The 12,991-nt window shown below is 41.5% G+C and overlaps 1 protein-coding gene across 1 annotated transcript in view; it reads right to left on the minus strand.

The window, feature by feature from the left end:
- UBE2QL1 (ubiquitin conjugating enzyme E2 Q family like 1) overlaps nucleotides 1–11,703 on the minus strand; it is a 60,394-nt gene extending 48,691 nt beyond the window's left edge. Inside the window, exon 1 of the mRNA XM_036749939.1 lies at nucleotides 9,546–11,703. Within this exon, the coding sequence (XP_036605834.1) occupies nucleotides 9,546–10,430 (885 nt within the window). The 5' untranslated portion in view covers nucleotides 10,431–11,703. The remainder of the gene's footprint in view (nucleotides 1–9,545) is intronic.
- Nucleotides 11,704–12,991: the final 1,288 nt, after the last annotated feature.

A 12,991-nucleotide genomic window follows, 5' to 3' on the forward strand; every position in this document is an offset into this window, starting at 1 on the left:
TGGTTGCTTAAATTATTTCTATTTATGAATTGCAAATGTATTTTAATTTTCATGTAATTTCACAGCCTATATTTTACAAAACTATTGGTTTTATATTAGCTTATAGTGTAGGATGGCTTCTTAAATTTTGGAGGAAGAAGAAGAGACTATGGAAAGGTATAAAGAGAGTGGTAAGTGATGTTGAGGCAGAAAGAGGGGTGACAGCCTTCCAGAAGGTCAACTAATTATCCAGGAAACTGTTAAGTGTCATATTACTACATATGAAATACTTATTTCCAATTGGATTTGAAGCTTTGCAAGGTAAACTAGGCTACCTGAAAGCCATGCACTTGGAAATGTGATGTCTACCCCAATGATTTCACATGTTACATTTCCAGGTCAGTTCTTAGAAGATCCTCTGACCTCACTGGGGAAAAATATTGATATTTGTAAATTGGAATTGAAATGTATGACTAAGTCAAGCAAAGTAGGACCGCTCAAGCAGAAGAAATGGATAAAGAAATTACTACCATCTCACTCTTGTTGTGAGGAGTTTGTAGATAAGGTTTTTGAAAACAAAGACAATATTGAAATGGTAAAAATTTATGTAATCCAAATGTCTAATTTTCCTGTGGTTCAAATTATGGTGAGACATAAGAAATAAAAACAAGTTTCTATGAGAGGAAGATTCTATTATTCTTGAATTTCATTATAACAGATTAACCTTTAAATCAATTAATATCTATATGGCTCATCCAAAGATATATGCCATGTGGGATATAAGCACAGTCACGTAGACTTCTTTTTCTTTTTTACCTAATGCTGACTTAGTTTTATGCATTGTATCAATATGATAAATTCACTTTGAAAATAATACCCAAATAGTTATAATTGTGTACAATAATTTTGATAATTGTGTGCAATGTAAAATATTTCATATTTAACTTTTCTATTAGGAACATTTAATATAGGTTTTCTACCATATAAATATTCTGACCTATGATGGCTTTAATCTTGAACAGATTGAAAGTGTGAGTAGATCATGCATCCAGAAAATGTTTCTCCCTAGACTTTTATTCAGTTTTCAAGTAATTTTGTATATTTTGATGGCTCTGTGATCTCATGGATGTGGGTACTCCTGCTCATGGTGTAGGTTACAGCAATCATACATTTAAGTAAACTAAAACAGTATTTGTTAATAGGTTGATAAGATTTTATAGTTTTACATGTTTGGAAAAGAAACAAGAAATAAATCATCATGGGCAGAGAGTGAGCGGGTGCAGTTCCCTGAAATCAGAAAAAGAGGTGTCCCATTCCTCTCAAGTATCTGTATTCAATCAAAGGAACATGGAAACATTGACCAGAAATGATTGACCAGTACAGGGCCAGTTTTCAGATAAGACATATGGGTTGCTTGAGATACATAATTGCATTAATTTTCAGATCTGATTGACTTTCTGGTCTGTATAGTCTAGGTCCTATTAAAGGTTAAAAGGTTTAAAAGTTAAAGGTCTCTAAACAACAAGTAGGGGAGGTCCAGCTGCCCAGTCACACAGGTATTGGTTCAAACATTGCAATGAAGTTTTCTTACATGACAGAAATTGGGCTAGACCCATAAGTGAATAGAAAGGGAACTGAGCTAGATTTAGAACTGAGTCACAAGATGGAGTTAGTGTGGTTCACTCAATTCCCACAATGCCCTCAGAACTCAGGTGAAATTCAATATCAATGGCTTATCCACATAATCGGAAAAAGTAAATTTAAAAATTATTTCTGATGGCAATGTCTTAACAACTAGATTTTGTCTCAGTTGGGCAACTGATTAAAAACTATGTTGTAAATGCTGATATTATGAGAGGTTTTCAATTAGATTGTTTGATTTTTCATCATCATGGATGCTAATATATGAACTGACTTCATGGATTCCTAACTCTACTGAATGCTATGGCATTATACTATGGCCTCCTTTATCAATGGGTATTCCTATTAGCAACCCTTGCCTGCTTCAGACAGCATCCCCTCCAGTTTATTATAATTCTTTGCCTTCTTTATCATTCCCCTGACACAAATTTTATATACTCTTTCCTTCATCTTATATCCCTGAACCTACCACTCAACATTCCCATTTTCTCTCCTTTAGGTATTCCCAGACAGATATGTAGTAGGGTGAACAGTGTTGGAAAAGAGGGTAAGGTGTTCTCTTTGGAAAAACTAGGCTTGGAATTATGCTAGGCAGCTAAGAGGTTTCCAACAGAGGTAGAATATGCATAGGCAAAACCTCTGAGGTATCCTTAGGCCTTATCCCTAGAGTAGCAGCAGAGGCAGGACCTGCTTGGGAGGTTGAGGCAACCACCAGACTATAAAAAGAGTATTTTTTGGGTGAGTTGCCAATCCACTAAATGTATATGGGTGGAAGTGGAAAAATTTGGGTCCAAAAATATAGACTATGTGAAAATGTTTCTGTCACGTTGTGTTCTTTTGGAAAGGTCCAATTTTCCATATTTTAGCAATAAAAAAAGCAATGAAATAACATAGAAAAGCAGCTTCTGTAGAGTTTTCTTTCATAGATTTAACTTTATAACCAACTCTAAACTATCCAGGTATGTAGCATCTACTTTATGGATTTTTCACAGGAATATTTTAATCACACTAGCTTCTCCTCATCTGCTAGCATGTGTTGAATCCAAGCCGCCTCTTTTTATTGACAAGATAGTGTTTCCTCAAGAGAATGCACAACAATTACATTAGCTTCACTAAGATAATTAGTGAAACAAGACAAAGATAAAAACCAAAACCAAACATAGACTATTTAAGGATTGTCCACTTTTTTGGGCTCTCTACAACAATGCTCCCTTCCATGTATCCAATGTTTCCTTCCATGTATCAAATGGAATTTTGAATGAACCTTCATTATTGTCTTCCCCCAAAGTTAACATTCTCTCTTGGCACAGGGAAGTTGCCCAGGGACTAAGGATTTTACTTTGTCTGTGTTTTTCCACAACAGTATTTAAAGGTTGCTGGGTAAGGTGAAGGTGCTAGTGAAGAGAAGACTGGAGATGTTAGCGATTTCGGGAAGGGTGGGTGGTCAGGGTGGAGGTGTGAGGAAAAGGTTAATTGGGAATTAGTGAAAAAGTTCCCTGGTAGATTCAATTACTTTCCCTCTCTTGTATTTTTTCTTTCCTTTTATCCATTTGTTTCCCTTTCCCTCCTTCTCCAGACTCCACGTAGTACACACACAGGGAGCTGGTAGAGGGCAAAGAAAAATGCAGGCCTATTCCTCTCCCTTCTCTAACCCTGCATATTACTCATTGTACCAACAAATATTTACCAGCAGAAAGCTATTAGAGATGTGACTAGAACTCAAGAATGATTCTTAGGTCACCACATCTTTCATTATCAATGTCGGCCCATCATTCATACATTGCAACCCAATCAAGAGATGTCACCACAGCATGGAAGCAATGTCTTTCAATTTTTTTCCTGTCATGTGTATTCTGCAACTGTAAGAAGGCTGTTTCACTATTCAACTTCAGTCATTTCTGAGGCTGAGAAAAGAAAGGCCAGAAAAGGGCACAAGAAAGCTGAGAAGTATGTCAGGTTTGAACGTAACTTAGGCTACGCACTATCAATTTACCATTCACGTTGGTATTTTCTATTAGTATAATACTATCAACTAACTACCCACTTCAGTATTTTCTTTTCTTAAATAAAGAATGATGCTATCAGAAAAAGAATTGTTTTAAAAATTAAAATTTATAAACTTGAATGACAAAAACTATAAATCTAAATTTTTCATTTATACCTTCGGTCTCCTCTAAAGGAAATTAAATATCAATTTAAAAGTAAATTACTACTATTATTAACTATTTGTCAGAGAAAGCAACCACTAGAGACTTACTGATGTCAGAACACTCAGTTAGTTGGTAACTATTTTTAGGATGCAAAGTCCTGTCTGCATTTTTATGCTTGCCCTACTTGATATAAGAACAAGTAGCTATTTTTCTCCCAAACAGTCAAGCTTATAGATACCACAACCTGCAGAGTCATCAGTTAGCTGGTAATTAGCTTTGTCCCTTACACTGAGGTAGAGAACAAAATGACACATGGTGACTCATAAAAAGCACTACCAAAAATCAACATCAGGTCTGATCCAGAAACATATTTTTAAAAAAAATCAATTCCCTCACCTTTACCCTCAACATCTTTATAATTCATTATTAGATCGTCTCCTAATAAATTCAAAATTAAGTGATTTATCATGATGACATTGTGCTAATATAAAATGTCTCTATTCGTGTTAATTTCAAGCACATCATAAATAATATATAATTTCTATAGAAGAGATTCTGATTTACTAAAAAAAAAGCAAAGCTTGATATAAAGTGTCAATTGTAATTGCCTAGCATCCTATGATTTGTAGAATGTCTACTCATTCCTTTTTCTGATTAGATCATATATAATTTGCAAAACCATAAATAAAATAGTTCAATGTCTTCTTTGGGGACAACAGTCACTATTCTGGAAAAATATTGAAGAAATGATGTTTCTTGCTGGCTTTTCACTCAAAGACACATTGTACATGGTAGGACTTTCAACACTTATATTGATCTTAGTCATGCATATCATTAAATAAAACTGAGCAATGGACACCAGACCCTGTGAAAATTTCTGGCAGAATTCCAGTTTCCTTTATTCAAAAACCACAGAAATTAATAGTCAAATAATAACTGACCTGGAATCACTGACACATTTTTACTTCAAAGAGTAAAATCTGCAAAGTTTTAAAGTAACTTTGCGTTCTTAGTTTCCTTGCTTAATGGTGGGCAGTGTATTTATTCTATGTGCACAAAATTGATTAGAAGGGTCATGACTGATAGAGGGCTGAGACAATCCAAAAAAATCAGTCTGGCTTTTCTCCATTAGTAATTTGATGCCACACTTCGCTTCGTGACAAAGCTATCACAGATCAGCCAAAATTATTGTTGATCTTCTGTGTCATTTGTTAGAACGTTGAGTTCTAAAAAAAGGTTTGTCTCCATTTGGTAAATGGTTCTGGGACTGGCTAGGGCATGACCATGGCCAGAGATCAATCCCTTGGCCAGCTCCTTGCCAGTTGGAATGTCTCATCGTCAAATTGAGTAATGATCTCAATTAGTTAACTGAGTTGATATGGTCAATACAAATGAGTTATTGTTATAAAGTAGAAGGAACTTATAGGGTGATTCAAATTAATCTGTATGTCAGTTCAAATAACTATACTGATGGAATTTACTTCTGTCATCTTAAAGACTGAATCCCATGGCAATCAAATCTGCTTCAGTTGTAAAGAACATACATATTGAGTTGTATGAATAAGCTCTTAAAATATCAATATCAATTTGTATATGTTTTAAAATCATGTACCTGAAAATCTTTAAAAATGTAATTTTGTGAATACAGATTAATCGATACTCATTAAATATTGAATATCCACGATGTGCAAGATATTGTTATGAGTTCCATAATATGTATTGATTTCGAGGGGGTAGTATGATGTAATGGAAAGAGTCATGGTCTCTGAGAAGTTGTGAGTTGGAATGAAAGCTCTGCCATTTATTAGCTGGGTCATTCTGAACAAGTCACTCACAACCTCCCTGAGCCTCACCTTCCACCTATGTAAAGTAGGAAAAATCACACTTGTCCTATCTACCCTTCATGGTTGTTGTGGGGAAATCCCTTTTATGGAAACTTGTGTGCTTAGCAAAAATCAAAATACTACATGAAGTGAAAGGATATGTTGATTTATGAGTTCTTCAAATAATTGAGGCAGCCCTTGACTAGTGGATAGAAATCTGGTCTGAAAGCCAGAGAACGTCTGGGTTCAAGTGTTTTCTTTTTTTCTGAAACATAGCAGGTGCATATTAAACACTCCTTGGCTTGATTAGGTCTTGCTTCTGACACATATTGGTGAGGGACCCTGGGCAAGTCACTTAACCTTTTAGTGTCCTGGACAACTAAGACCACAAGTTGCAGTAAGAGTACCAGCCTTCATTAGCAGAGGGAGTTTCGGCATCTGATCCTTCCCTAAACCAAATGTAATTACAGGTCTATTCCCGATTCTTGTCCCTATCCATTAATTATTACTCTTCTGATTCCCAAATGATGGAGATATTGCCTAAAAAGAAGAGTTAGTTTGCAGGAGAAAGTAAGATGCAAATAAGCAAGGTATGGACATTGACATTCTTAAATAGTTTAAATTACTGTTAAATTACAAGTTATATTAGTGGTAAACAATATCAAAATTGCAATAAATTTCCAGAGGCCACATTTTTAAAACTAAGTAAATAAAAATCTCTACTAATAAGAAGCAGCAGTAGTCATCACTGACAAGTTTAAAATTTCGAATTTCAAAACCGAAAAATTTTAAACCAAATCTATTAAAAAATAGATTTTTCATGATGATGTTAGCATTGTCATGAAAACATTAAAACAGAGAAACACAGAGACCTTCATGCATTTCTATAGAGTCAGACATAAAAGCATAATATTTCTAAAGTTATTAAGAACCAGAAAATTATGTTATCTAGTTATAAAACCTGACATTTAGTTATCTAATTTTCATAGTCAGGTTAAATTAATTCTTAAAAAAAAGAAATGCCAGCTTTTAACATTTTATTTTAACAATGATTATATTAATAATCCTATGGACTTTTCTATGCATGCTCAAGAGCTCCTTTGGATTATCTACTGTATATGTACCCGTCACTATCCATGGAATTTAGTCAGGAACTACAGCCACATTGAGTGAATGGACTCAGAAGCAGTCAATTCAGAAGAGTGGGACGCAATACTGCAATAATGCTTATGTAATCTGTCACATTATCAAAACTCTTTCAAGTCATGGAACCCTGGATGAGTAATTGTCATTTGTTTCTTCAAAGACTTTTAGTCACTTAGATATAAATCTTTAACGTGTTATGTGTACCTTGAAAACTGTATTTCCTACTCCATTTGTAATATTCTCAGGGAGCTAGAGGCCAACAAAATTAACATGGAGAAATATGAAAAAGGTAAAATTAGGATTAAAAACTACATTATGGGCTTTGGGCTATATCTAACTATTTTATACACTAAAACTGAGGCTAAATAATATGAGGATGCTTACCAAAATATGCCTGGATGCAGGCCATTAGGGTGAATTAAGTAGATAGTAATCTCTCATTGACTATTACAGTGTAATTAAAGAAAACACCTTTAATTATTTCCACCAATCACATCATTCTAACTACCAACTATTTATGTCTTATTTTTGAAACTTTATTCTCTCACTGCTCACTGTATCATGTACGCTGATACATACCTTGTTATTTCACAATGTTATTAGTACAAATAGAACTATTTCTAGCACTTAACAGGAATATTTGAAACTATTGCTTCAAACAATAAGGAAAATATCTCAGTGAGGAAAAAATAATTTTTATTTTTAAGAAAATAAAGCCATCCCTATCCCCCACCTCTCAGAAATCTTTACCATGACTAATGAAAAGAAGTGTCAGGTTTTCTCCAGAGAGCTCTGATGAAAGGTTAGGGTAGAAGTAATGTAGGTATTTCGGTTGTATACTTTTCCACATAAGTATCCCACTTTTAAAAAATTGACTCCTTTTGTTAGTTCCCTCTCAAAATCTTTTCTATTAAACCATGTACCTCTATATTCTCTAATGTTATTTAACTCTAGAATTAATCATCTGCCACTAATATTATTTCCTGTATCAGTTAAACATATGCTTGGAGAGAACTGAGTCCTTAGTTTTCTTCACGGAATAGGAGAAAAACAAACCCTAGAAGAGATAGAATGCAACCCCTAGAATGAGCAGCTTCATTAAAAACAACAGATCTACTATGAATCAAGGAGGCTTTTTTAGACTTAGGATGTTATTTGTCTAGGATTCCAGGTACTTTCTGCAACCTGATCCTCTACAAGATAGAGAAAGAGCCAACAGAAGCAGAGCCAAACAGTATGGTAAAGATTGGGGGCATCTGTAAAATCACCAAACTGTAGCCTTAAAAACATCCATTCTATATGAATCAAAAATAAATGGAAAAATTTTAAAATAATTGATGTATATTCAGTCAAATGTTTACTTAACAAACATCAATACCCTATGAAGGTAAAATGATTTTGCATTCACTGTAGCAGTGAATGTGAAGGTGAAGGTTATGAGGGTTGCAGAACACCTCTCAAAAGACACACTCATTGAATTGCCATACAATCATTGCCCTAGTTTTTCTTTTAGGTAAATCACCTACCAGGATTTCATAGGTAAAATGATGCCATTCAAACAGCATGTCCCAGTTTTAGGTATTTAGTTAAAACCTTTCATAAGTACAAAAGATTTTAACCTTCTTAGGATATGGAGGTAACAAAATATAGAGGAATAACAAGAGGAAAGAGAGAGACTGTGGAAATCTACTTTAAAGTGATGATCCATTGAGAAGCAAAGATTCAACAAGCAATAGGAAAAGAGAATTGAAAGAGTAGGAAAAAAAAGGAAGGCATTTCGGTATTTCAATTAATTAAACAGCTTCATGGGTTTTCCCAGATCAAGAAGACTTTCATCACTAACTTCCTAATGATATTTCCGGTTAGCAAAATGTTCACCTTTGGGAGGCACCAGATTTCTCTGAGAATGAGTGAGAAAAGAAACAGATTGACCAATCCTTACTTACCATGGATTTTATCCCCAAATCTGCAAATGGCTCCATCTGAAATGTTTTACAGAAGGAACAGATTTCCTGGGAATTGCTACATTATAGTTTCAATCCTCATAATAAATTTTTGAGAGACAGAGGTGGAGACAAAGACAGAGACGGTTAGAAACAGAGATAAAGACAGAGACAAAGAGACAGAGACAGAAACAGACAGACAAATAGAGATTTAAGATGGAGAGACAGAAAGATACAGAGAATTAAAAAAAAAAAACCAGACTGTCAGAGACATTGATACCAACAGACAGCAAGATTGACACATAGAGAATGACAGACAGGTAGATCACGCATAACAGAACACGGTATGTGTGTAGCCCATAGGGTTACCAAAAGGAATGGGGGGGGGGCATAGATTAATAATCTGTGAATAGCCTCCTTTGGTAGCTAGTTTTAAAATAAAGGGGTAATCTGGTTGAAGCTGACGCAACTCCAGTTAGGAAATGGGAGGGGAGGAAGGTGAGAGGGAAGTTCTAGGTCTAGGAAGTCGTTTCCTAATTGAGGCTAGGAATGAGGTACTCCCAGGAAAAGCGGGATGCCGAATCTCCACTCCGATGCCCGCATCTGGCAGGTCAGAAGCAGAGAACTAACCGAAGGTGATAGAAAAAAAGCTTCAAGCTCTCCTTCCCCTCTCTCCTGCTCCGCCAGTATCTAGTGTTCCCAAGTGCTGTCCCCTCATCCACCCCCGACCCCTACCCATGCAGGGACCCTCTCCTGCCCCACAGATAGCCCTGTGAGGCTTCGGCCCCCCCCCAACCCCCCGCCACAGCCCCATGCCCCAGTCTCTGCCTCCCCCAGCCTCCTCCCCCGTCCTCCCTTCTTACCTGGCCCTTCACCAGGCTGGCAGCGAACTGCCTCATGACAGCTTCGACTGTGTAGGCGCTGGACCAGCCCCGGGGGGTGAGCAACTCCATGCAGATGGCTCCCCCGTCCAGCACATAGCCGTTCTCCAGACGGGGGCTGAGCACCCGCATGAAGGGCGGCGAGAAGGGGAAGTTGTCAGGGAAGGTGAGGTTGAGCAGGATGAACTCGGTGTTGGTCTCTTTCATGTCCTGCCACAACACCGAGTCCTTGTCCACCTGGTGCAGCTTCACGTTCCAGTCGTAGAGGCTCTCGTCCACCAGCTCTACCGAGATGAAGCGGTCGCTCAGCCGGGAGATGTCCTGCAGCTCCTTCATCAGCCGCCTGCTCCTCACCTGGGTACCTGGCTGCCCCCGCCCCATCGGCGCCAGGCTGCCGGCTGCCGGGGTCTGGGCCACCTGCGAGGAGCCCTTCCCGCCTCCGCCGCCGCCGCTGCGGCCGCCGCCCCCGCCCTGCTGCTTGGATTCCTTAGTGGACTGGTTCTCCCTAGCGCTCCCCTGCTTCTCCTTGTGGCTCCCGGAGGTGGACTGCTGCTGCTGCTGCTGTTGCTGCTGCTGCTGTTGCTGCTTGTCCTTGTTGGCCAGCTCCAGCGCTCGCTTGTTCTTGGAGTGTCCGGGGCTGCCTTCGCCGCCGCCGCCGCTGCAGCCTCCCCCTCCTCCTGGAGCATTCTGCTGCTGCTGCTTGTTGCTGTGGTTCTTCTGGTTGCCTTTGCCCCTTAGCGAGGAGCCGCCGCCGCCGCCGCGGCCGTGCTGGCTGCTGCTGTGGAGATGGTTGTGGTGATGTTTGGGGTCCTCCGTGTCCCGGTTGTGCAGCCGGATGAGCCCGATTTTCCGGAGCAGAGTGGCCATTTTAATCTTCTTCTTCCGTGGCTCGAGCGAGCCGGGAGAAAAGCACCCCCTCTCTTTCTAGACCCAGGCGATTGACTTGACTTCTTCCCCGACTGCCGACCTAGAGCGAGCAGCTCCTGCAGCGGTCTCGGCGCTAACCCAGTGGAGCAGTGGAGGATGAGGTGAAGGGAGGCGCACACGCGGCGCGGCGCGGAGGGGCGGGGACGCGGGACTGGAGGACAGGCGGACGACGAGGAGCTGGACGTCTGGCTGCCTTGGCCGCAGCCGCCACCGCTATAGGACAACTTGCTTCTTTTCCCTCTGCTCTCCGCCAACGGGTCAGGAAAGCCGCTCGCGCTGCTGGGCTCGGGCGCCGGGGGGAAGAAAGCTGGAGCGGGGGCTCCTGGGGCTGCGCAGGAGATGGGGGCCGGCTGTGACGGCTCCCTCAGAGGCTGCCTCTCCCCACACTCAGAGCTGGCAGCATTGCAGCATCTGAGCTAGCAGGACAGGCTCTCTTCGGGTTATTTATTACCACGGTCATATGATTATCCCTCTTCTCTCCTCCCTTCTATTTCTTTCCCCCTTCTAAGGGAGAGATAGAGGGGGCTGCTGTACTGCAAGCGAGGAGTCTCCTTTCCTCTCGGGGCACTCAGAGGTTGATCAATAGCTGAGCAGCCTAGGCAGGAAGGAAGATGGGGGCGAGGGGTGAAAAGGGGGTTGGGGGAGAGTGTTGCTCAGCGGGGGCGGGGGCGAGGGGCGGACAGAGATGGTCTTGCTATCTCCTAGTCTCTGCGGCGGCTATGAGCAGGTTTCCCGGTTTCTAATTCCTGACCCTTCTTTGTTGTGCGATCCTCGGGCTCTTCACGGGTTTCCGAGAGAGCAGGTCTCGAGAGTGAGCGAGCTGGAGGACTGGAGAGAGACTGCGGGTAAGCGCTGCTCTGGTGGGGGGTTGGGTGGGGGAGAGGGGGGAAATTCCGGGGTTGTTCTCTCTCCCCCCTGAAAAGTCGTGCCTCGTTCTGCGGGGTGTCCTCCGACACAGCCAGACTCTGGAGCTCACGTTGTCTCCTGGATGAAAGGAGGAGATGGGCAGTTAGGGTGGCTAATCTCTGCCCCGGGGGCTGCTGCGTTCCTCCGGAGAGCCTAGCTGCGTGTGTGCGGACTCCTCGGTTCTGGCTGGGATCTCCCCTGCTTCTACTGAGACGCTGCCGCTGCTGCTGCTGCAGCTACTGCTGCTGCCGCCGCCGCCGCCGGTGCGGCTGCTGACATTGCAGAGGCAGCAGCTCTGTCTGTGCCCTGTGCTGCGCTGAGGCGGAGCACTATAGAGGCAGGGGAGGGGAGGAAAGGGGAGGGAGGAGCAGGGAGGGAGGAGTCCTCCCAGTTGCCGTTCACCTATAGGCTGCCTCGGGGCAGCGGTAGCAAGAGTAGCAGCTGCCACCACCCCATCCCATCCCACCCCATCCCAAGCCGTCCCATCCCATGCCATCCCATTCCAAGCCATCCCATCCCATGCCATCCCATCCCATGCCATCCTATCCCGTCCCATGCCATTTCACCATCGGCACCACCACCACTACCAATATCGTCACCAACTGGAGAAGGAAAATGTGTCCCGCAAAGCGCTTCATTATTTGGTGCGCTGTATCCCCTACTGAAGCCCTCAATCCGGAGCCTAATCCGAATCTCCATAGAGGGAATAACACTGGCAGGCCAGACACTTAAGAAAAATTGGGTAACTCCAATTCCTCCAAACCCTGGAACACAATAGAAACCCTCTACCCGGAGAGGGATGGAGAGCCGGGGCTGAGAGTGGAGGTCTGCTGTCAAAGGCATAGAGCCACGCAGAGTAGAATACCTCGGCTGGCCAGTGGTTTCCAAGATCATAGTATTGGATTTCACTTAACCTAGTTAGAAAAATCAGAAAGGGAAAGGCATATCGTGAGATGACTTAAACAACCTGTTCATTGATTCTCCCTTTCTCCTATGGTGCAATATAGTCCCGGATAGCATGTCCAACCGCCCTAAATTATCGGGTGGGGGGGAGCAACACTGAAGTAGAGTTTTATGAGAATTGATTAAAGAATCACTTGGTTGGGACTGGGGAGTGAATATGCTGGGAAGTGTGTCCACCACAATTCTATTAAATAAAATCCCTTTCAAGTAATTACCTGATGAAAGAAAAAATGTTACAGGAATTCGTGTCCCTGCCCCCACCTCGCTCTGCGTCCTGAAGAGATCTGCACTGTTTTCTAAAGATTAGTCTAGCGATTGGGAAGGTACTGCTAGACTCCTCATCGTAAGCCATTTCAGAAAGACTGCAGAAAGCAAACTAACAACGGACTCCTCTGATACAGGCACATCATCAGACTAAGGTTTAGAATCATTAAATGAACCATTTTGATCTAACACATTTCAAGAAATTTTGGAGACATCCTCCTCCACTTTTAATATGTCCTACCCATTCACTTGCTCTCAGTCTGTTAAATCTCATTTTCGTCCACTGGAATTTCAGGCATGTATTGCATTTTTATAGGTAGTTGACATTCCCAGTAAAATGGAGGGATATCTAGGAAATCTCCAGATAG

The sequence above is a fragment of the Trichosurus vulpecula genome, chromosome 1, assembly GCF_011100635.1.
Source record: "Trichosurus vulpecula isolate mTriVul1 chromosome 1, mTriVul1.pri, whole genome shotgun sequence".
Lineage (NCBI taxonomy): Eukaryota > Metazoa > Chordata > Mammalia > Diprotodontia > Phalangeridae > Trichosurus > Trichosurus vulpecula.